Genomic DNA, 24,437 nt, shown 5'->3' with positions numbered 1-24,437 from the left:
ACTTGCCATTGTCCACTCACTTCTGATCAAGCCCTTTCTGCCTTTTCAGCTGGAGAAATGAGGCCTTTGGCAAAGCTGTTTTCCCCTTGATTTGAATGTATAAACTGGCTGATTTCACGGTCTTTATGTTTGTGTTTCTACCCTTCTAAGAAAGAAATAACAATACATGAATTAGAGGACATGGTTGTCTTTAAATTGTCCTCCCCACTCCAAAGATTTCACTAAATTTTATAATTTACCTAGAAAAGTGGTTAAGACTTCGAACTCCCTACCCCTCACGGAGCTGAGGCGCAATAGATCGTCCCAGGGCTAAAACACGCGCCCGTTGAAACGTCAGAAATGGAACTTGCTAACTGATTAATCATTTGTGATCTGGAACCCTAGCTCATCTACACCCAGAATTTATAGCTTTTCCCCTGCATTCTGATTTGTTATCTTGTCCATTTACCAAGAGACATAAAGGGGACACTCAGAAAAACACACATACTTGTTTTCCTACCAAATATAAAGTAATATGTACAAGATGTTCATAATACCTAATTCAGCCATTCTCAATCCTGATTTTTAGACTGAACTGGAATTTATTGACAGCAATTATGGAATTAAAAGGTCCCAAGAGATCATTCAGTCCAATCCGACACAGCTAACAGCTCGAAAGCATGGCCTAGGCTGAAAGGTGGCAGAGCCTGGTTGGGGTTTCAGCCTGGTTAACATCAAGCTCAACTAGGGAGGAACTCCAGGAGCAATGGAAAGGCTCCAAGAAATCTCAGCTTTAGTTCCCGTCTCCTTTCAGATCAGATGTTGATGGAAAACAGTTTCATCTTCCTTTAGCATCTACCACCGTCTTCCTCTTCAAAGACCTGGTCTTCATGGAGAAAACAGCCCATCGCCTGTGGATTTCCTCAATCTACTGCCCCTTCGCTCCCCCTAGATCTCTCTTCACCTCTCTCACCTCCTTTTTCCTATCACAAATGTTTGGGCTTTGTGAATTCTGAATGGTTCCAACAGTGCCTCTTCCCCTTTCCAAGGTTCACCTCCCCTCTGAGTCCTTAATATATCCCCCCTGCTCCCTCCAGGGCCTTATTCCATTATTTATCTGCTCCCTTGCGCCTTCCCTTCGTGCCTTCCCCTTAGCCAGCAAATTCACTCCTCTGGTCTCTATATCCCAACCCTAAGCAAACAACCCTACCGCCCCCGTCTCCTCTTGGAAACATTCCCTCTTGTTTTGTTCATCTCCAAGTTTACTGAGAAAAGCCAACACTTTCTTCATTGCTATTCATTCACTGACCCAATACAATCTGACCTCGGACCCCAAGAGAAAATGGTCTTGCAAAGATCAGCAGTGATTCAAATGCCAAGGCAAAAGCTTCTCTTCAGTTCACGCTCTTTGACCACCACATCGGACAGGATGTAGGTCACCACCTCCTCTCTGGGGGGAGGGCCTCCTACCACACTACTTACATCACTCACCTTTTTGAGCTGCTCTTCTGCCTGGTCTTCATATGCTGGACTTCCCTGCTCATTTGGCTGACCCCTCTCATCTGTCCCCATGGTGCAGTCTTCAAATGTGACAGAATATACATGCGTGTGCGTGTTTCATTTCCACTCCGGACCTTTCTCCTTAGTTTGAGCTCTTTGTCTACCAGTTACATCCAAACCAGGTCAAATGTATTCAAATCTGCAATCACCTTTCTCTCCCCTACCTCTTCATTCCTCCTCCGCTCTTCACTTTCTCAGGCGTCAATAAACACTCAGGCCAAAAAACAAAACAAAAAAAACCCCAGAGAGATCCCGCCTGCCTTCTTCCTCACTCAATCCACCTTGGCCCGTTGACTGAGCTCCAATCTCCCAAATCCACCCCGGCAGGGCCCTTATTCCTTCGAGAACTTACTGATATTTGGTCTCCGGTCCTCTTTTCTTCACCCTTTCATATCCATCTAAAACTTAGTTCTTCAATCATTTCCCTGCTTTAAATAAAGTCCACAAAGGTAGCTCACTGACTATACAGGTAAGTTCAACACCCACCAAAGGGCATAGACATTTCAGTTTGATTCAGCACTGACCGACATTCCAGTCCTTTCTCCACCCACCATGTTTCCCAGCCACACTGAACTTCACGTTGTTTCTGGAATGTATTTTCACGTGTCGGTTCCTGCCATTCCCGTTACAGGGAGGCTCTTAATTCCCTTCTGCGACTGCTGAACACTGACTCAACTTTCAGCAGATCCCCTCCTCCTGACGCTCTCTGGCAGCACAAAGGCTCTGAACGTCACAGCCCCGTCGGACTGCTCGCACACTTCTCCGACAGATGACACCGTGTCGTGGCTGTCTCCCCGAGACCCGGGAGGGCAGGAACACCATTCGCTCCCATACACTTGGTACCCTGGCAAGTCCTCTAAACTCCCAGGCAGCCCAAGGGACAAAGAAATCATATACTGACAGAAGGAGTTTTGTGAGAGCTTTAATGGCACAAAATGTTTGTAGCTACAAGTTATACATGTGTTGTAAACTGTATACAGTGATACAAAGTGCTAACTAAACAGATGAAGAATGAGACGCGTAATCACTTTGGCTCAGTTAATTCCGATCGTTTCAACAACTGGTTCATTTAAAAATTCATCTGACTGGCTAAGTCTTCAATTTTCATTCTTGAGAATAGTAAATATTTTTACTGCAATCAAAGTAACTCGCTGCACTTCTCAATGTGCAAGTTTGCACAGTTTTGCTCTTGATTATATTTACAAATATTTTAAGCCAGTTTTCATCAAACATAAGAAAAATGAAGCCTGCCTTTTCGTCCCCAAATTGTAAACAGGTGTAAAGCTTTTTCAACATTAATCTTAAAACTGTCAACTGTTAATTGTCAAAGTCTCCTTTCCCATCCCACAGTCTGTTTCCACTCAACACCAATCTGGGTGGGAGCATAAACATTCATCCCGCATGTTAGGGTCATCAATAAATACTGCACGATTTCATCTTAATATGATTCAGTTCTACTGTGATCATGTATTCATGTTTTAAGTAATAGTTCAAAATTTCACAGCTATTAAAAGGGGCAGAGCTACATTTATTTTCAATGTTGAAAAAAATTGTAAATATACCTAAATTCAAATCACACTCCTGACAGGATTACTACTGAGTTTCAAAAGAGAGCAATGGGTTGCCTATAAAAAGTTGCCTTGTCTTTAAGTATAATTTTACTTTTCTCTCCCAAGGTACCAACTGTAACACAAACTATACATTTTAACAGTTCAGCTATTTAGGTCTCTTTACCGGCCTTTCCAATTTTATTCAGGCTTTTTCAAAATCAGTGGGCCATCAGATTTGCTTTCTTCTCTAAGAAGTTCAAATATGAAGCCTTGAAATAAACAGGTCATGGAAGGCAAATCAAGTGTTACCAGGCTTGTGAGTAAGACAGAAACAAGGTAGAATAAAAAGATGTCCAAAATTATTTAGACATCAAAACCTAGAAAGAAAAACAAAGCAAAATAATTCAGAAAACTACCTGGATATATCATCCTTCTTAAAGACAGCCAGCTATATTCTTGAATAAAGGTACTCAGAACTTAGTTTTTTTGTTTAATCTGCATGTTATTTCCCTCTATAGCACATCAATTTTTACAAAACTTGATGTGAGAGAGAGGAGAGTCGCGGCAGCCTGGCAAACCTGGTTGTCATAGTGCATCTACGTCAACCTGGTGCACTTCATTTACTGAATAGATTGCTAGTTTTAAAATTCCTGGTGGTTCTCTAAATATTCAATAGTAATTATTTATGTATAAAACATACCACAGTATCCGTCAGAGTCATGCTGGGGGTTCTGAAATCCAGTAAACCTACTTGAAATAATCGGTAGTCCTGACGCTTTCTAACAATTTGGTCCTAAAGCTTCACATTTTAGAAACGAACAAAGAAAGTGTATCAGTAGAGGAAATTGCTGAGTGTTCTGGAACTTTAGTAGGAGTTTCATGTAACTGAAAAGAAGGCTACAGGAGGAAACGGCCAGCGCCCGCAGAATCACAGGAGCCCCTCGGGGAGGTGGCACAGTGAACACCAGAAAGGGAGGGTGCGGAAGGAGACACATGGCATCTCTTCAGAACTCTGTCAGCTGTTCCCACAACCCAAGTCTGCTTTGCAAAGTCGCCCAAGGCTTGGAATAACTCTGAAACAGTCATCTTCAGAGTTGAAAGGCTTCAGAGTATAAGTGATGCTTCCTAAAACAAGAAGCCTGTATTTACACCACAAATTGGAACTCATTCCAGAGCCTCTTAGGAAAAAAATTTAAAAAAGGAAAGAAAAAATTTAAAGAAAGTCATGACAAATTCACGTGCAGCTAATAAACATAAAAAATACCAAACACACAAAAATCCCCAAAAGCGATTTCATAGATTTCTGGGCCTGAGACGTTCCCTACCAGAGAGAGATTCTACACCACAGAAGAGCGTGCTGTTAACACACTGGTATTAACGTCTGCTGGCGCGTCTTAGCCCTTCCATTTCCTCCCTATCATTTAAACAGCCTGCCTCCTACGAATTAAAAGGCGCCATTAAGAGGCTTACACAAAAAGTGGTTCCAAAACTGGTTTAAAATAATTTTTTATTGCCCAGGATACTTTTTTTCTTGCATCTTGTTTTTTTCCATTTGTTTTTGTTTCCTTTTGTTTTGAATTAACTATAAATTCAAGCTTAGGGAAGCCTGCCTTTGTCTTGAGAAACAAAACAACACAGCTTTTATATCATTTGCTAACCTGATCTTGGTTTTGAGAGAGAGACGGGAGGTATCCTGCAAGTGTTAAATTTATCCCATGAATGATGCAGGTATAGGTCTGTGGTCTGTAGGTACTAAAAGAAGATAACAGCTTTGTTGACAAAATTATAATCTGCTGGTGGCATTTGCGGAAAAGAAGCCCTTGCAATTTCTAAACAACAGTAAACTCTGTTAGGAAATTCTAAAGTGTTTTACAGGCCAAAAAGGGAATGAGGTTAGTAAAATGCCTCAAAAGAGTTTGAATACTGGATTTGAGAGTTACTGGAACTTGGATATGTAAAAATAGGGCGGCAGGTTGATTCATGCTTACAATGGTCTCAAGTTCAAATAAACTACTGTGACAATACACCACTTTACGAGTCACACGCCTTCCCAGGGCTCTTCTCTCCCTCAGTAGGTGCTGGCAGAAGGTGTGCTCAGTCGTTTTCCAATGTAGATGCTGAAAGGAAACAGAGTGTACCATGTGTCATCTGTCTCAACAACTCCACCCTAGCTCATCCACTGGCTGAACTGTATTTAAGAACCAAAATTTTCAGCCCTTGTAAAAGGCTCAAATGGTCTATGTGCACAGTTCCCTGGCACCCTGAAATCATCACTGACTTTCTTAAAACTAGTCATCAGCCAGCTAAACTGGTTTTATGTGATTTTGTTTACTCATTGGGCAGGACTGGACAGCACAGGGGCAGTGATCAGACAAAGCGAAGCCAGAGAGACCAGATCCCTCCAAAGAGTAAAGCGGAGCCGGCATCCTCTAAGATGTTCCGTTGTGATGCACAAAAACTTCTACTGGTATTTCAGGCACAAAATACAGTAACACACCCAACTGTAAAGTGCTCTAAAGGGCTCTTCCTACTCTGAAGGATGAAGGGCCTAGCATTACTTCTCCATGCCAAGCAAGTGTTCTCCCCTTAAATATCGCAAGCAGAGGGAATTTAGGGAAGATCCGGAATCAGCCCCAAGCCCCAGGGTAATAAAACCAACGGTACTTTTTTACGTTCATCTGCAGCAACAGTTACACTTACACCAGCAAGAGAAACAGTCCAAAGATGTAGCACAGGAAGAGATACCCCAGGGTACAAAAGCCGACTGCTGCCGTCCTGAGGGCGAATGGACTGCTGTGCAGTCAGGATGGAGGGGAATCTGGGAGCCGAGCCCGGCCTCCACACCAGCCCCACACGACCCCCCCCACACACTCCCTTCCTCCACCACCGCCTTCCGTTCTGCTGGGGGCCACTGCTGCGCTCACCGTCACAAAAGCGGATCAAGCACCCACAGGGACAAAAGGGGTGTGTGGACAAGTCACATATGGGAACTTCCAAGTTCATGACTGTGAACATCTCTCCCATATGCTGAGCTCCTTCAAAGGAAGATAAGGGAAGGTGTGTACCTTTTGCCTATTATATATAGAAAACGACCCACTGGGCACGCCTAAAGAGGACAGTAGGTACGTCTTGAAAAAAATGAACAGCAAATGTTTAACTCCTAAAATATTTCAAAACTATTTTCTCAACTATTCAAATCAAGGGGAAAAAAAAGAATTTAAAGGACATGCCTGAAAAAATGAATTACAGGTAAATGTGGGTTCAATTTTAAAAGAATTTTTTAAAAAATGCTACCAAGAGAAAAAAAAAAAACAGTACCCTCAACCAACTTTCCAGTTTCACTCAAGGGCTATTCAATACAATGGTGTACCTTCTCATTTGGGAAAAAGAAATGTTCACATCAACCTCAAGTTACACAATAAAGGTTAGTTTACTTTACAATTTAGCTAATCGAGCAATTCATAAACAACAACAAAACCTGAAAAGAAAAATCAAATTTAGAAGAAAGAGTCCACCTAAAAAATGATCATTTAGGGCATTAACATGAACAACTTCTTTCCAAGTAAGAAAAAAAAATCTACTATTTAAAACTGCTTATTCAGACAGGTAGCCCCCGCTTTTCAAAAGTTCACTTTATGTCACTTCACTCTACGGGTCAGACCTACATTCACATCTGTTTTCGCTAACTGAAAGACATTCGAAGAGGACTTTCACTTTTGTGAAAAAAGGCGAAAAGCGAAAGCAGCGTTCAGCGCTGGCTCTGCAGCGAGCTGCTCCGGAGCCGGCCCCGCCGAGCGCCTTCTCGGGAAGCGCGCGCAGCTCCTCGGCGCCCGGCTGCCGGCTGCCACGGCTCTGAGCCCTGCCTGTGAGCACCTGCGCTTTCTCTCCGGGGGTCCTGCGCCTCCCTCAGCAACACGTGTCCTAAGGTGACTGCTTCTTCCCTTTACGTCATCTCAGCTTACGGAAGGTTTAATAGAGATGCTCTATTTTCAGATAGCGGGGGAACGTGTATACCAATAGCTACCAACTTTAGTAATTCTTTTAAGTTCACCTCATTTGCACTAAAACATTAAAAGAAAAATGATACAAACTGCTATCACATACATTTCTTACATCTGGAAATAAAATATGTGAATAAAATAAATGGAAGACACTCCGGGTGAGCTGACCAGTACTTACCCCAGCCCCAAAGCCAAAACGTGAGAGAGGAAGAGGGATGGAATGAACACCTTAAGAAACTCTGCAGAGAAAATACCCCCTTTCTTCATGGCTCCGCTCTTCCTCATGCTTAAAGACACAGAACGTTTCGGGTGCCTGAAGTGGAACTCCCTGGGGAAAGAAATTCAGAGGCAGGTGTCAGAAACGCACTTGCTGAAAGCATCTCAGGAATGAGCAGGTCCACATACACCCACTGGGTCCACTGGGAAGAAACCTGTGCCAACTTACTTGGGTGGGATGTTTTCAGGTCTACTGGACCAGTCAGACACCCAGTCTACACTTTTCTTCAAAGCATCTACCTCTTTCTCTCCTTCTGCAACTTCTTCTTCTGACTGTAAAGAAGAATTCACACTTTAAAAAAGGAAAAAAGACCGATTCTTTCTACCACAGAAGCCAAGTCTAGACAAACTACACAGAAGTCATAAGCTTGTGCGTAATAATTGTTAAGTACGAAACATGCTGCTTTTCTAGAAAGGCCGACCAAATGATCTAAGATCAGAGTATTTGATATCTGGGGAAATAACCCTGAGTTTCATGGCTGTTGTATCTAAACACAGAATATGAGCCTGAAACTTGAATTATACCTCAACTGAAGAATATGAATATGAAGAAAGTGTATTCTGGGATATAATGTTAATTAAAGTGTGTTAAAACACTGACAGCTGTTGAACCTGGGCGATGCTTATATGGAGTTCCGTTGTAATATTCTCTTTACTTCTGTTAAGTATTCAAAATTTTTCATAATTAAAAGTAAAAGGAAACATCAAAAAGTATATGCTAATAAATACATAGTGATGAGAAAATAAACAACTGGGAGATCTGATGAGGAAATAAATAATGACAATATTTATTAAGCATTTATCAAGGGACAAGCAACAGTCCAAGCACTTGACATGCATTAACCTTAACCTTACAACAACCCTACAGAAACAGGAACCATTACTACTGCACGTTACATATGAAGTGAGTAGCAGAGCAAGTATTTAAAACCCAGGCAAACTGTCTCCAGAGCTCCTGCTAAGCATGAGGTTTTACTCCCTGGAAGGAGATTATATTTTTTAGACAAACTGCTATATCCAAACATTTTCCAAGGCTTATTCAAAACTACTGAAGCCAAAAGTTTTTAAAGAGTAATTTATTTAAAATTGAGTAAGAATCTAACATCTTTCATTCTAAATAAATGAAGAAGAAATCCTTTTTCTTGCTAATGATAACCTCAAGTTTCAGGGTAAGAACAAACAAAATTTCCAATGGCTTCTCTTTCAATAGAACCCACAGGAATGAGACATTCCTGAATATAACACAGTATTACTTACTCAGTTTTAAGGAATACGATGCTATGACCCCAAACCAGAGGGTCTCAAAGCTACAAATTATTCCGATTTTTTATTTTGTTTGAATAGAATTCACTCTTGGACCCACACTTTCATTATTCTCGGCAGATAGTTGTGAAATTCGGAGCGGGACACAGCCACGTGATCCCTCTCTGCCAAGTCTAGTTCTCTATGAGAGCCCCCCCCAACAGGAAGGTAGCCTCAGAGAGTCTCTAGACACAGACAGTCCCTATGCTATCAAATCGAAAGTAAAATCCCCGTGGATTTTTGCAACTCTGGTACCATCATTCTCATTTAGTTCTGCTGGACTTGCCAAATTCCACTGAATGACACAATGTAGCCTTTAGGATTAAGTCTGTTCCACTTGTTTGAGATTTGAGATTACTCAAAATCCTGACCTGGCTCTCTGGGGTAAATCTGAAAACATCCTAAATCAAAAACAGTAAACTGTTACAATTTACTTATAGACCAGGAGGTGTCACACAATAGCTCACGACAATCAACACACTGCAGGCCACTTCTGTTTCATTTCCAACTTTGGTCTCAAATGTCTCTCTCTAAAACTGCTCAAAGATTTAGGCTTAAATTTGTGAACAAGGTAATACTTCATATTTTCCAAGAGAAGGAAAATATAAGATTTTATGCTAATTTTTTAAAGATTATGATATTTGGACTATTATTAAAAAAAAAAATTCCCAGATCAGTTTAGAATCCTTACCTTAAGAATAAGGATTGTAAGCTCTCCTCATTCACCACTGCCCTGTCTTCTCCTTTTATTAATCTTAAATTTGCCAGTTTTAGGTTTTAAACTGCCCTCTGATTCTTGGAATTCCAGAATACAGTAAAAAATGCAGTTAATCGAATTAAGTAATATTCATGCCTTTAACCAGATCAACAACCCTCTTGCCACACCTATGTCTATTCTGATCATTTTAGCCTGTTCTTGCAAGGAAGTCCTTTACCTTCTAATCACGTTTTCCTTCTCTGGCCCACCTCAAGCTCTTAAGGCCTCTAAATGTGGGTATTAAATGATATACTGTGGTACAGATAAACCGCAGTTTTACAAGAGGGAAAAGGAAGATATTTTCAATTTGTTTCATCTTTCAATTGATACCCAGTCCTGTGCTGGCCTCTTTGGTCCCAGAAACACACTGCAAAGATGCCTCTGAGAGACAATCTCCAGTCTATTTTCTGCCACCGAACTGAGACTCTTAAGGACTATCATCCCCAAAGTATGGTTTTAACAATCTTTTCCTAAATGTATTACATCCTAGGCTTCCTCATACCACGACTCACCAGACATGCTTCAGTTCACTCTCTCGAGCCTGTGAGCGCTCCTGAAGTCAATCCCATTCACTGACTTATTTAAGTAGAAGGAACGGGGGCCACAGGCTCAGACAGCTCTGGTTTCAATCCTGGTCTATCACTAATTTGCTTTGTGATCTTAGATAAGTGACTTAATTAAGATAAAGCTTCACTTTTCCCATTTGCTCATGGGGATAATATTCCCTCTCTCACTGGACTGAAAGCATACTAAAGTGGGAAAAATTTTTAAAAAATAAATTTAGCACCTAGAATATAGGTATTAGTGCCTTTCCTTCCTCCTCCTGGAAAAGGGTAAAAATGTCATATATTCCTCGTGTAGATATATATAAAAATATTCAATAAGAGCAAATACCATAGTGGTCAACTGTTTTTAACTGTTTCCTAACCCTAAGCTTGCTTTTCATTTATGAGGAAAAAAAATCCATCCCCCCAAACTCTAATTAATTTTAAACTATCATTTCTTCAATTAAAAACAAGCAACGTAAAAAAGGCTTTTTGAAAGTTTAAGTAATGATACTGATTGACTTCGCCCTTATTAAAAGTTTAACTCTAAAAGACAAAATGTTTTTCTTTTAGGTGTTAAACTGCTTTTCCAAAACCAGAACCTGGTTTAAAGGGACTGATGTGACTGTTAGTATCGTTTACCCAATGCTTGGTGATGCCCAGTGCTCCTCTAAGCACCTGCTTCTGAGTAAGGATCACACTAGCAATCCGACCACAATCTGACACAGAGGCCAGACGCTTCCATTTTCTCGCCTGAATTTCATCAATTCCTTTGGAATTCTAGGACGGATGCAGTCAGCTCTAGAATTCCACTTAATATTCAATTCTCAGGTGAGCCTAAGTGTGCACCTGCCACCCCATGAGCCAGGACAGCTCTTATCGGTAGTTACCAGGTAGATTATTAGGGGGGAAAGTATGTGTGGAGAGGGAGGGAGGTCTAAGGTCAATAAGTCTGGGAACCACAGTCGGCCCTCAGCACCCGTGGGGTGCACATCCGTGAGTAAGGAAGGCTGACGGTACCTCACCACTTTAGATGAGGGACTTGAGCATCTGTGGACTGTGGTACTGTTGTGGGGGTAGGGGGAGCTGGAACCAGTGCGCTGAGGATAACGAGGAACGACTGTACTTGGTTTAAGTAAGCAAATTTCTTTACTGCGCAAGCTGTCAGAGCCTTTAGTGTGCCACTGTGCACCGTGACCACTGGAGTAGGAGGGCGAGGGAGCCTGGGGCTGCATTATTTCCCGCTTATCTGACTTCGGAACTATCTCACGGGGCTTCCCTTTGAATGAGTGTCCTCAAACCGTATTTTGGAAAGCGCTACTCTAGATTTTCAACTCATCTGTACAAAAGGCCACATGGATGGAGACATCTTCCTGAGGAAAAGCCTACAGCAAAGAATTCATTTCACTCCTCTACCCTGGGACTCCTGAGCGTACTTTTCCCCACGGAAACTTTATACACTTTCCTCTTTATGAGCGACAGCTGACTGCACACAGCAAAACTGACACACGTAAGCGAGCAATTCCACAACTCCAGTCAGACGACTTCCCACACGGGAGCCTTGCAAGCTTCTCTACGTATCCAGCTCATTAGACAATAAATGAGTATTCAGGCCCATAAATTTTCTAGATTTCAGAAAACAGCACAAGTAAAGCACAAAGTAGGGAGAAAGTGTGCAGCCTCGGAACAGAAAGAACACAGGTGAATCCAAGATAACATGCAAAATATTTCCAGTGCAAAGGGACTGAGGACACTGCATGGTGAGAGCCCCGCAAAGCAAAGTTTTTGTTAGAATTTGTTGAAACATTCAAATACGTATATTCTTCAAGTACCTTAACACAGGAGAAAAGGACAGTGGTTCCTGTCCTCAAGAATTTGGTCTCTGACACTTGTAGGTGATCTGACACACTGATAAAGTCAAGGGTTGGCTATGAACATTCTAAATTGTTGACAACGATTATTTACCGTAAGTTTTATACTGAAGACCTTTGTAAGCTTTCCCTACCACATGCATCTATATTTCTAACAATGTCGACTCCTAGTGAACTACAGCTTCTTTACCTTCAGGAACTGCCCATAATTTAGATGAATCTTCTCTAGCTGTTGAAAGTCTTCTCAAAAGTCACTGCGCTCTGATTTCAGACACAAAAAAGTTTTCACACCTGGTTCTATGACAACCTCCCTTTTCATTTATTCTGTACTTTAAATAAGATATCTGTCTCAGTTTTCTGTTTATAAACTCAAGAAACTAGCTTAGAACATTGGAATGACACATTACAGACAAGAATTTTCCAATTCTTTTAGGGCCACAGGACCCAAAATTCTTAGTTGTAAAGGAGTACAATGATGACTCTACCATCATAAGTAAGTTTCAACATCAGAAACTGAGTAACTTTAAACAGTTTCAAACTATTTTTTAAACCCTTCATATTCTTTCCTGTATTTTAGCAAAACAGAATTAAAGATTTGCATTTTCCTAATTATCTATGGTAAATCAGAAAAATAAATTAACACACACACACACCTGAGAGCTGTGGTCCCTGCTGGTGCGCATCTCCACGTCAAACATGATCTGCCCGTCTTCCTGTGGGGAAGGGCTGGGAAGAGAAGGACATTCAGCCATTAGTTTTAATTCTCATTTTGTCAAAGAAATGAGCCTCCATTGGAAATTAGAAAATTAAAAGTTACAGTAGTATGGCTTTAAAAAAGCATCAGATCAGAAAATATACCGTAACGCCATGTAAGAAAAAGTGAAACTGATTACGCTTACTCCCCAAACATTCCCGAATTTTTCAGTGGTGATAAATTCCTTTGTAATGATAAATTTGCAAAGGAAATACTACCTAAAGGCACAAGACTGTCACATTTTCTTATTTTTACTCCTTTTCCAATAAAGGTAAAATGATCTTCAAGTTCAGAAACTCTAGTTTGGAGTTCCTTTTTCTCAAAGATCTTTCATCATTCATAACTCGCCCCCAGCAGTTCTCATAGTGAGAAAGCAGCTCTTAAAGATTCTTTCAAAAAGTCTTTGAGGTTAATATTGTTTTCATAATACTATTAGGCTTTATTTGCTTTCTTCATTCTCATTTTCTGATGTGTGTACTGGAATTTTCCAAAGGCTTACGTTATGTGTAATATCACAACAGGCAATGCAGAAGAGACGAGAACCCAGCTGCTTTCTACTAAACCAGATATTAAAGAGATCTTCATAAATTTAAACAATGCCACTATTCTTAATAAATTTTTGGTTATGGAAGTTACTTTTTGTTTAACAAAGTTAACTTACATTAAAATGTAATAGGTTTAGAATTGTTGAATGAATGAATACATATTTTTGAATGTTTCCAGTTTTAATTTCTAATATAGTAAATGTCAAAATATATAATCCACATAAATAGAAGATCTTTGGGGTCCCTAATAGTTTTTAAGATTGTAAAGGAGTACTGAGGCCAAGAAGTTTAAGAACTGATATTTTACTTATTTCAGAAATGTTTACTGTGAGATACTTCAGAGTATATAAGCTTACATACGAATATATAACCTTTAATGAAAAGTGCAAGATACATTCCCAGAATTACAAAAATATACAAATTTTTAGACAAAAATAAATGATTACGAACTGTACTTGATACAATAGATGAATACGATGTGCTAAGTTCTGTTCTGAGCTTTAGCAACAATTCCTTGTGTAACCACAGCAAGTCACTAGATCTTTCACTACACACCCCACTCCCTGCAAACAGAAACTCGAGTGGGCGTGGAGAATGCTCCAGGCTTAACTTGCTCAAAGGAATAGATACTAGTTATCAAAGTTACCAAGAGCACGTGCACAACGTTAATATTTAGAGATGCTGGTGAGAGTGACTGGAAAGTAAGTGAGAACACCACACGTTTCAGGCTGGATCAGGCCTAGGGATCTTCAGCTATTATAACCGCCATAGGAGTTGTTGTTGTTGTTGAATATGGAACGCTTCACGAATTTGCGTGTCATCCTTGCGCAGGGGCCATGTTAATCTTCTCTGTCTCGTTCCAATTTTAGCATATGTGCTGCTGAAGCGAGCACCTGACACAGGAGATTCTTAAATGGGGATAGGAAAAGTGAAAAGCTGGTTCTGTATCACACCACCATATTAATATATTAAGAAAATTTTGTCTTGAACTAGAGATTTCAGGCTATAGCACAAGAACCAAGTAGAATCCAGTCCTCAGTTTACTGTCATTATGCTCATGACACTGTTGGGTTCACAGCCAGAGATCCAGTCAAGGCCCAGCCCCACGGCCACGACCAGGTCAAGGCAGTACAATGACCAAGTCAAGAACCGAGAGAAGCTTGGCTCTACGTCAACACTCTTCTTACTGTTGGCATTGATCTCACTTAGAAAAATACTCAATGTTTCTCTGGCAGCCTGTTCCTAGCAATGTGACTGCATTAGAGCTATAGCCCTGGCTCATGGCAGGATCAGCTGCGGAGTTTTTTAAATATTCTCATGTCCTGTACCCTACCCTCAACAACAGAACGAGACTCTCTAGGGATGGAGTCTGTGCACTGATACATTTAAAAGCTCCCTGGCTGAATCTAGTGTGTAGGCTGGAGACTCCTAGAACAGGCTGGAGCACAAAGCAAAACACAGAGGGGTTACCTGCTAACAGTCACCACAGGGACAAAGATCCACCTATGGGAGAATGTTTAAGTTGAAAACATAAATTAGATTTGGGACTAATATCTAACAGCCCTAAAACACTTCTGCCTACGCGAAACACTTTTAACTTCAAATAGAGAGACGCCGGCAATTCAAATGACGTGCATTTTGAAGGCATTTTCAAAATGCTGAAGCATCAGTCAGATATCCCAGGAGAGGACTGCTGAGCTGGAGCCCTGGACCTCCTGGGAGAGGTGACCAGTGACCCAGAGCCTGAAGATGCACAAGCAGAGAGCAGGAGAGTGTCCAAAGGCACCCGCCCACCTCGAGTCACATGTTTAGAATCCCGACTGAAACATTCTCACGGGGAGGTGAGTTCACATTCAGTCACCAATGTAACTGCGACCACAAGTGAGAGAGGAAGAGGCAAACGGGAGCTTTCCTCTGCTCCACCCCAACAGCAGGTTAAGGACACGCTAGTCCCAGTGATCAAGGGTTGTGTACTTGAACATACAGGAAAAGCCTTATCAACAGGCCCATTACAAGTAGAAAACTTCAGAAACCCATCAGCGAGTCCCATGATATAAATGTAATAAAATATCAACTGAAGTCTTAAACACAGCTCGATGCTGCGGCTACCGACATCAGCGGCCAGCCGCTCAGAGGAGAGCCATCTGCTCTGCTTCTGCTCATGACAAGAGCCGTCCCTGGATCTTCAGAAGCACAGGGACAAGTGAGAGATGAGACAGGGTGGCAGGGGTGCAGGGTGCCAGAGCCGGCAAACCAGTCCTCTGCTGCTTTTGTAACACCAGTGGGTCAGAAGTCACGCAGGAACCTGGAACAGGATTTAACTCTTGTTTCTCCTTTTACACTTTTCCTGTTAAGTAAGTAATATTATGTGCTGTCTACAGAATTTGTACAAAGGATAAAAATATCATCCCCCAGAGATCATCGCTGTTTACATTTTTCAGTGTTTCCTTAATCTATTTCCTGTGCCTCTGCATTTTCTACGTGGCTAGCATCAGTTAACTCTTACGTAACCAGCAGATCACCAGGTATCCCATAATGCTACTGCTATGGCTGCCACTGGTCTAAGACTCGTTCAATCCACCACAGTGTCATTTACTACCTAGTCCTTGGGGAAAAAAAGAGACTTATAATGAAAAATACACTAACAGCTCAGTTTCATTCTGCTCATGCATCTCTCTGTACTCTTACTCTTTCGCTATAAGCAGTTTTTAAATTGGAAGAATTAGATTTCTCAAGCCAAACACAGACAAATGAGACCTGATACAAAACTTCCTCTGAGCTCTAAGGAAACACGATGGTCTCAAAATGAACTCTCCTGACACCCTGGGCTAGTGCTTCCCCCTGTGCAAACACTGCTGTAACTTGGGTCAACCCGCTGTTCCTACGACTCCGACATTCACGGAGCGTCTACTCCACACCAGCACCATCACTGTCAAGGGTGCAAAGGAGACAAAACATGACCCCTGCGTGCCTTTTAAAGCCTCACAATCTAGAAGGGAGGACAGATATATACAGAGATAACTGTATTCAAGGCAGAAAGAGATCTGTGAAAGGACAAAGGAAAATGGGAGAAAGATGAATTCTGTTAGTAAACATTCACGCCACTGACTTTTACACTGGTCCACATCGAAAAATGATACATTCTGAATGAGGAAACTGATTTAATCTAAGGGAAAAGTGGGCCCTCCTGTCCTTGTCAATTAGCTGTCTGATTTACATACATGCTGCAGGAAATCAGGAGTTATATTTTGTCAAATGAAGATGGAAACAACTGATTTTTTTTTCTAATGGGAATGAACCTTGTAACTCACCTATTTCCTGAAATCTACCAAAACAAGGATCTCACTTACCTGTCACAGTGAGAACTGCCTCTTGAGCTACTCTGTCCAGATTCATGTTGTGCATCCAAGAGGATCTTCTCCATGTCTCCATTGTGGATAGAGGATGAGGAGGGCACGTGTTCTAGCCCCCCGTTTTTCCCATTGCCATTATCATTGCCATTGCTGCTGTTCATGGGGAGCTCCACCCAGGAACCTGTTGGACAAGTCAGATAACTGCAGTTAACCACAGCAGAACTGAGCTCTCTCATGTGCACATAAGATGTGAACATGGTGAGTTCAGATAACGATTCTGACTCGCCTCAAAGCAAATGCACGCGTATTCTGAAGAAGATAAACAAGGAGCAGTAACCGTCTGAAAATCTACATAGTTCTGCCCCTGAAGGAGCTCATGCCATCAACCAACTCAGAAGAAGCTAGAACTCTAAAACGAGTATCTTAGTGTCTTTCGGCCAATTTTTCTCTCTGGTTAAAACTCAGCTGATACACAATAAACACTGTACTGAAAACTTTTAGGTTGCTTTTCAAAAAATAAATGGCCACTTTATTATCAGACAGGCTACTTAGTTACCCTTTAATATTTTAGTTACTTATTTTTTCCTATCGTCTACCTTAGCCATTCAGCTGTAACATACCTCTCCATCTGGCTTAGAGGTATGTTAACACATGAACCCTAATTACCCCAAACCACTGAGAAGCTCCGAGAGAGGGAACTTAAATCCCATCACAAACATTTCAGTGTGTGTGCAAGTCTGGAGCATGAAAGTCGTGCAGCTGGCTCATAATGCGATCGGGTGAGAACGCTAAACATTCTGAAAAACAGCTTCATCCCTATCCCACAAACTAGTCTCTTCCCTCCTTTATACCTCGCTCTTCGACTCTTTCTCCTTTCTCTATGCACTAAACGTACCTTGTAAACTTGTCTTTTCTCTCTTCTCTCCCACAGGTTCCCACTTTCTAGGGTTTTCATTAAGCCTTTGTTGGTTTCGGGGAGAAAACTGCATCTGCTATGGGCAACACTGACGTTTTCTCTGGGGATCAGCTGGAGGGGGGTGGAGCCATAGGAACAGGGATGTGGCTCCGTGAGTTTGCTGAATACATGAAGGTACCTTAATTTTAACAAGAATTGATAACAGTAGCCAATATACCAACTTCACAGCAAGAAGAGATGGTGGCATATTTTTTTCATACTTTCCATTCCTTGTAACAAATTTTGTTTTAGAAAATATAACCCAGCAAGTTGGTGGAGCCATTCCTCTGAACTCCCCACAGAAGTGTTGGAGAGAGTTCTGTGACTGAACAGTCTTCATCAGTAAATCAGAACAATCGCCAGCACAGGCTCAAACCCTAAAATGCACCCTGCATGAGGTGATGACTAACGCAGATCCAGAAGTGAACTCAGCATTACCCTTCTACGAAGGAAAAGCTCGAAGGTAGACCTGGCTGGAAATCTGACTATCCCACTTACCATCTGTCTGACTTTCTGAGCTTCAGTTTCCTCACTTGTAAAACAGAGATGGCAACACAGTACCATCCTGCCAGGGTGGATTACACAGAGGAACACAGGTAAAGTGCCTGGTAAACAGGAGGTGCTCGGTGATAAACTAGTTCGAAGAGTTGACATTTATGATGCACACAGAACAGTGTTTGCTCGATAAAAATCAAGTCACCCCTTCCTTCCATTCCCTCTAAGGTGGTACCAGTGGCTGTCACAGCCCCACCATCAGCACGGATGACAGTCCTTTGGGACTGTACTGCTGGACAACAAACACAACTGCATGACAGCTCCCTGGTCTCGTTCTGTCCACACACACAAACGGACACAGGCTAGACAGAATTCAAAATGGATGAGCAAATTCAGCTAGCAAAGCTAAGACAGATCTGACACTAAAGGTCACTGAACTAAACAAATACTTGGAGTGCCTCTGGAGTGTAGAAGAAATATACCAAAAGCATCCCTAAATTTAGAGCTCTGCAAATATTTCACTAAGAAGAGTGACAGGGAGAGAGGTACGCGATAAACAAATTGGTTTTTCCTTCCACTTTTTCTAGGACTATCAAACTTATTTTAAACCATTGGGACCAGCTCTTCTTGTGGACAGAAGACCAATGTGAAAAATAAACAAAACCAAACAAAAGGCCAGAGCTGCTCTGGCAGAAGCAGAACAAAGGACCAGGAGTTCTAGACTGGGGATCCGTGGAAGCCAGTCTTCCCCGAAGTACAACTGATGTTCACTTGAAGCAGCTGATCAAAGAGAAAAAAGGCTCTAACAATAATACCAGGTTTCCGAGACCTTGGTTTTTTTTGAAGGACTTCCAAACCCTTATCTAAATTCTACTTTCTGCATTAAAAATCTGTAAGCAATCATAAGGTAGGATCTTGAGGAGTCACACCTAGAAAAGCTTGGTAAAAGTGACCCCTGTAACTGCCTCAATGCCCTGCAGAGTAACTGAAAGCCTCTCTCCTCAAGGCAGATCCTGTCTATCGGGCATGTGTTAGTGCAGTGCTGTTAAACAGCAGACTGAAGCCAGACTCCCCTGCTACCACGTCCAACTGTCACAGCCCAGACAGGTCACTGAACGTCTCTGTGTCTCAGTTTCCTCATCTGTAAAATAGGGATAGTAATTGTATCTACCTGAATGTCATCAAAAGGTGCAAGGTCCAGGCAGGAGAGAAATTAAGTCCTGGGGATGTAACGTACAGCATGGTGACTACAGCTCATAAACCCTATTGTATATTTGAAACAAAAGAGAGTAGGTCTTAAACGTTCTCATCATAAGAAAAAAAATCCTTTTGTAACTGTGTGGTGACGCACGTTAACTACACTTACTGTAGTGATCGTTTTCAATCATTTCTCGAATCGTTATCTTGTACTAATCTAATGCTATATGTCAATTACATGTCAATTTAAAAAAAAATGGTTGCCTGCACATGCTAAAAAAAAAAAAAAAGTATCTACCTCATAGGATTATTGGGAGGGTGACTATAATAAACCACAAAAGATTCCCTAGTACAAGTGCTGTGTGTTAGTTACTATTATAATTATACTCCGTATCTTTAAAAAAAAAAAAAAGAAACATTTCTTACTAAAAACTTAACCATGTTTCTTGAAACTGTAAATCCAGTAAAGCAAAAGTGAATACCAACTCCTCCTAACCTCCCATTCCTACTCCTAAAGGAAACTACTTTTAATAGCTTCATATGTAGCCTTCCAGGGTTTTTTCTCTCTTGTTTTTTTCCCCCTCCTCACCTCCCCCCAGGGTTTTTTCAGTGAAATATAATTCTGTGTTTTGTTTTTGTTTTTACAAAAAAAAAAAAAAAAAAGGAATTAAACTGCACATATTTTTCTGTAAAAAGTGTTTCTTACCTAGCAACTTGTTGATGTCTTTCAAGTCAATCTATATTGCTTTACTTCAGTCTTTGGAATCACACTGCATCCCATCATAAAGATATACCATACATTAACCATTATCCAAATGGCAATGGTTAATCATTACCCAGATGATTGTTTCTAATATTTTGTTGTAACAACCAGGACTGGAGAACATTGTGGAGGGTAATCTGGCAATATCCATTAAAGGCCTTACAAAGGTAGATCTCCTTTAACTCGTAATTGTCTTCCAGAAATACTATCTATGGAAATAAACAGTGCTGCAGAGAAAGTGAGGACACAGATGTCGGTTAAGAGTTCACGATACTAGTTTTATCTTCTAAGTAAAATGGAAAAAAAAGCAAACTCGCCTTTCTCAATAAACTACACACACCTTTTTCTCAACACCTAGCTCATTCCTGATTTACAGCCTCAGAATTTCTCAATGTTCTAACTCCACCAATCCTCACCAAGTCCCTTTTTATTTGGAAAGGAAACAAGGCAAGATAGGAAGATTGTGCTGTCGGAGCAATACAAAGTAGAAAAAAATTTCAGAGTGAATTCTCTTCCTAATAATGAAGCTTTAAAATGAAAAACTGGAGGTTCTCTCTCTTGTAGTAAAATACTACTTACAAACTAAAAACTGTTCTCTTACCCCTAGTTGTACATATACACGATTCATGAGATACTTTCTAGTTTTAAGTGTGAGAATTGCTAAGAGGATTCAGAGATGTCTGCTTCTACTGTCTCTAATGTAGTTCATAGTGACGGCTGGTCCTGCAATTGTCATTACATTCATGACAGCTGTATTTACTCTTTACAGTTTATAATCACCAGTTCAATCATCTTGCAAGAAGAGAAGGAAAAAGAGTATTTCTCATTCTTTCCCTAACTTTTCAAGGTCCCACAAGAAACACATCCTAACTAGAGGTGACACATTTCATTATGGCTTATCTTCTTTCCTCAAAACCTTTATTTTAAGTACCTGATGCTGGAATCTGGACAGAGAACAGTCACTGAGCTTCTTCTAAAACTATCAACTGGAAAACAGCCTTTTAACTTTAGAAGTAGTTCAGATACTTGTCCACTAATTTGTAATGAAAGTGAACAGTCCCCCTACAAGGATAAGCTTAAAAAAAAAAATCAGAGGCAGGTTTCATTATTCCAAATATGTCAATTATTTGTTATTATAACTCTGCGTTGACCCCTGAACTAAAGATAAAATCCCAAGCCAGAGATAATCTGTACAATGAGTTCATCTCCTGTTTTTCAGAGTTGTGCAACTTTACCCAACAAAGAACTTCAACTTATCAGCAATTTGGACAGTATTAGATGCCTGAATAAGTTGTTTTGCTCAGTGCCCAAAAATCACTTGAAGGAATCAATAAGGCTTCTTGTTTTGTTCAGTCCAGTGTCGTATAATGAGCTAAAAAAAACAGAGTAAAAGGCAAGAGGAGAGTAATGAAATATGGCACTATCTAAAAGCTTTTCAGTAACATTTAAAAGCTCAAGCTGGCTCCAATAAAATACTTTCTATCCAGTAGATTTCCCAAAGCAACATTCTGATATCACATACAGGCTGAGTGTTCCTCTAATTCTGTAAGAGCTAATACAAAACGTAGCAGCAACTGATTGGCCAAGGACATTAAATATCTCATAGGTCTGTCAAGACAGGGAGAAAAACCATCACATATAGTTCAATCCCAGTTTTTTTCTTCTTTTTTTTGGTTATATGGTCAAAGGACAATAAAAATTCCTTTGCTTTCTGTGAAATCACGTACACATACTAACCGATTTGCTACCCTGTAAGTATCATAGGAAAACTGGACTACAATTAAGCAACAGTATACTAAAAAGAGATAGGCAGGCTACCTCTATCCATTGGGGGGGATAACCATGAGAGATTAAGAAACACACAAAATCAGGGGACTGTGGGCCACTGAAAAGAAGTGTCCTGTAAGGAACACTAGATCAGGTGAAAGTAAAACCTCAGCATTAGGACCTAGCCTGCCGTGAACCTGGACAACACACTTTACTCTAGACCTGTTTCTTTACTGGTAGTTAACAGTGGACAGTTCTCTCTAAAGTTTCTTTCCATTCTAAAACCACATGCTTCTAAAAGAGTATGCTAAAAACAAGTCCAACAATTAAAAACGCATATTAATATATGAAGCAAGTAACATTTAAAGACACAGAAATTAATCCTAATTTACTGTGGGAAATAATATATAAATCTTACATTCTAGAACATAAAACGCTTAAAAGGGTTTTAAACGTCAACATTTAAGGAATTAGCCATCAAAAGATGGCACAGCAGCAGTAAGCAACGAAAACATCTTAAAAATACCCACATTCTACCCTCATCTTGTGAGAGCAGGAACTCTCTTCCCCTAAATAATTTTTAGGCCATGTCGGAACACCTCCCTCTTATAAGAGATACTGCAAATGCCTTTAAATGTCATTTAAGCAACCAAATGATTTTTAAACGACTTCATCTGGCCATATGCTAACTGTTCCAACCACCTCTTTCAGGAGATAAATTACAGGAAGGTTAGGCAAGAACCTTCCCAAGACTTCAAGCGAGCTTTAAAGACATGTGGGAATAACCTGACGACAAGATGTCTAAGCACCAGAATGTTACGAAAAGCAACTGCAGTTGGTCGTAATTGGATATTGCCATTAACTTTCAACCGCCCCAGTGTAATCCCGTTTCTGAAAATTCATTGCCCCAGACGCCGCGATTTGTGCAATCTTGAATGGTTCATGAGGCAGTTCACAATCAGGTTTGCAGAACACACCGTTTAAAAAAAAAAAAAATCACTTGAGCAACTCAGAAAACATCTCAAAAAGAAAAAAAAAAAAAGTAGCATAGAGCCTCCCAACCCCCCCCCCGCCCCACGTGATACAAGTAACCACTAAATTACCAAATAATTTTCCTGACCAGCCTGTGGTAACAAAGGAACGCAACAAGAGGGCTCACATTCAGACCCAGTGAGGGGAAAGCAGACCCAGTGAGGTGGGGTCAGCCGGGTCTGGCCCAAACCCCGCCGCACACTTGACCGCCCGCCCGTCCCTCTGACGCCCCCTCCCCTCAGCCAGCCACCCGCCTCCATCCCCAGGCGTCCCCGCCGCACGTCCCCATCCCTGCCCACGTCCCCCCGGCGGCCCGCTCCGCCCACCCTCTCTCCCCGCGCCCCAAGGCCCGCCTCTCCACGCCCTGACTGGCTCCACTCCGCGGCCCACCACAGGTGGGATAGGCTGGGCTCCCTCGTCATCCCACCCACCTCCCCTCCTCAACGGCGAACAAAAGCAGCCCCCAACCCGAGACCCCAGGAGGGAGCCGAGACAGGTCAGGAGGAAGACAGGAGCAACTCCTCCTGACAGGTGACGGGAGCTGTCAGTCACCCGCACATCCTCGGCCTCGACCAATGGGCTGCCTTCTCCTCCCGCCCCCCGCGCGGAGCTGGCGGCGGCGGCCAGAGCAGCTCCTCCTCCCCCCATCCCCTTCACCGAGCCCGCCGGCCCAGCACTCACTGTTGAGGCCGGCTGGCGGGGGCAGAGGCTGTTCCCCTTCTTCGCAGTTGTTGTTGTTGTTGTTGTGCGGGGGCGGCGGCTGCTCTACTAAATGGGACGACATTGTCGGGCGGCTGGAAGAGCTGCGGCCGGAGCAGGACTGTCTCCGGTCCTCGGGCAGCAACACAACAAGCCGAGTCCCCCGCCCCCTTTTCTGCGCCTGCGCAGTCCCTCCCCTGGTCCTGACGTCAGGGCCCGCCCCGGCCACGTGATGACAACACAACAAGCGGCGGGGCGGGGCGGGGGCGTGGCCAGGCGAGATGGAGACGTGGAGACGCGGGAGTCAGGCTGACGCGCTTGCCGGGAATGAATCCTTGCGTGTTATTTGCAATGGCCGGGTGGAGTGAGTTATGCGGCTGGAACTGGGGAAGAGGATGCGGAGAAGTGTGTGACGAGGAAGTGGAAGGCGCCCGGGTGCTGGCACCCGGCTCTCCCACACCCACGGGATCGACGTTGTTCTGTCCAACCCGTGAGCATTTCTATTTTAGTATCTGTGAGGACACCTTCTGTAGGAGGTGTCATGGGGACTGACACTAAGGAAGCAAAAGCCCCGGTGCCTCCCCGTCTCAAACCTAGAATAAAGCTGGTGGAACAGTGGCACTCCAAACAGGCCAGGCTTTTAAACAAAAAAATTAATTATAAACGTAAAATGCAGTCATTGTTAAAAAAAAATGGGAAAATTTCAGGAAAACATAGAGAAGAAAATAATTACCCAAATCCCATCACTTAACCTATTTCTGGGACAGGACATGGGAAGCCATCTTCCCTATACGTGGGTGACAGCAAAGTATGATGTCCCTCAACAGTCCACCTACTTCGTATCTCCATGTCTTTGTCTTTTTCTTGGTCTCATTGATGTGTGGCATTTGTTTCTCTGTCCTTCACTTGTCTTTTAACCTTGTTTTACTCTACAGAAGTTAAAATGTTCAGGCAGTCAGATCTATTATTTGTATATGGCTTGGGAATACCCTCACATCAAGATTTTGAATCTATTCCTTACACATTTTTTTCTAAT

General features: G+C 42.0%; 1 protein-coding gene and 1 non-coding gene across 3 annotated transcripts; both read right to left on the bottom strand.

Moving 5' to 3' along the window:
- Positions 1-2,445: 2,445 nt before the first annotated feature.
- BNIP3L (BCL2 interacting protein 3 like) lies at positions 2,446-23,579 on the bottom strand. Of its 2 annotated transcripts, none has more exons than XM_010995674.3 (6): positions 23,384-23,579; positions 16,491-16,674; positions 12,495-12,567; positions 7,536-7,639; positions 7,269-7,418; positions 2,446-5,206 (listed from the first exon to the last, which is right to left on the bottom strand). In XM_010995674.3, exons 1-6 carry the CDS (start codon positions 23,484-23,486, stop codon positions 5,158-5,160), a joined length of 663 nt encoding a protein of 220 aa, XP_010993976.2. In that variant the 5' UTR covers positions 23,487-23,579; the 3' UTR covers positions 2,446-5,157. The 2 variants fall into 2 exon arrangements, with proteins under 2 accessions (XP_010993976.2, XP_064338556.1); XM_064482486.1 differs by lacking the exon at positions 23,384-23,579 and adding an exon at positions 17,389-17,539.
- Positions 13,927-14,033, bottom strand: LOC116149921 (U6 spliceosomal RNA). The gene has a single exon (XR_004133541.1). It is a non-coding gene; the product is annotated as a U6 spliceosomal RNA (small nuclear RNA).
- Positions 23,580-24,437: the final 858 nt, after the last annotated feature.

Source organism: Camelus dromedarius, chromosome 36, assembly GCF_036321535.1.
Source record: "Camelus dromedarius isolate mCamDro1 chromosome 36, mCamDro1.pat, whole genome shotgun sequence".
Taxonomy (NCBI): domain Eukaryota; kingdom Metazoa; phylum Chordata; class Mammalia; order Artiodactyla; family Camelidae; genus Camelus; species Camelus dromedarius.
Note: the sequence above shows the minus strand (reverse complement) of the source record. Positions and strands in the feature narration are given on the sequence as shown.

Bases quoted from the DNA above. Each gene is read 5' to 3' on its own strand.
- BNIP3L (XM_010995674.3), bottom strand. From the start codon at position 23,486: ATGTCGTCCCATTTAGTAGAGCAGCCGCCGCCCCCGCACAACAACAAC. The intron at 12,568-16,490 runs GTAAGTGAGATC...TTCTCTTCCCAG, and splicing joins GGCAGTTCTCACTGTGACAG to CCCTTCCCCACAGGAAGACG. The intron at 7,640-12,494 runs GTGTGTGTGTGT...TCTTCTTTACAG, and splicing joins GCAGGGACCACAGCTCTCAG to TCAGAAGAAGAAGTTGCAGA.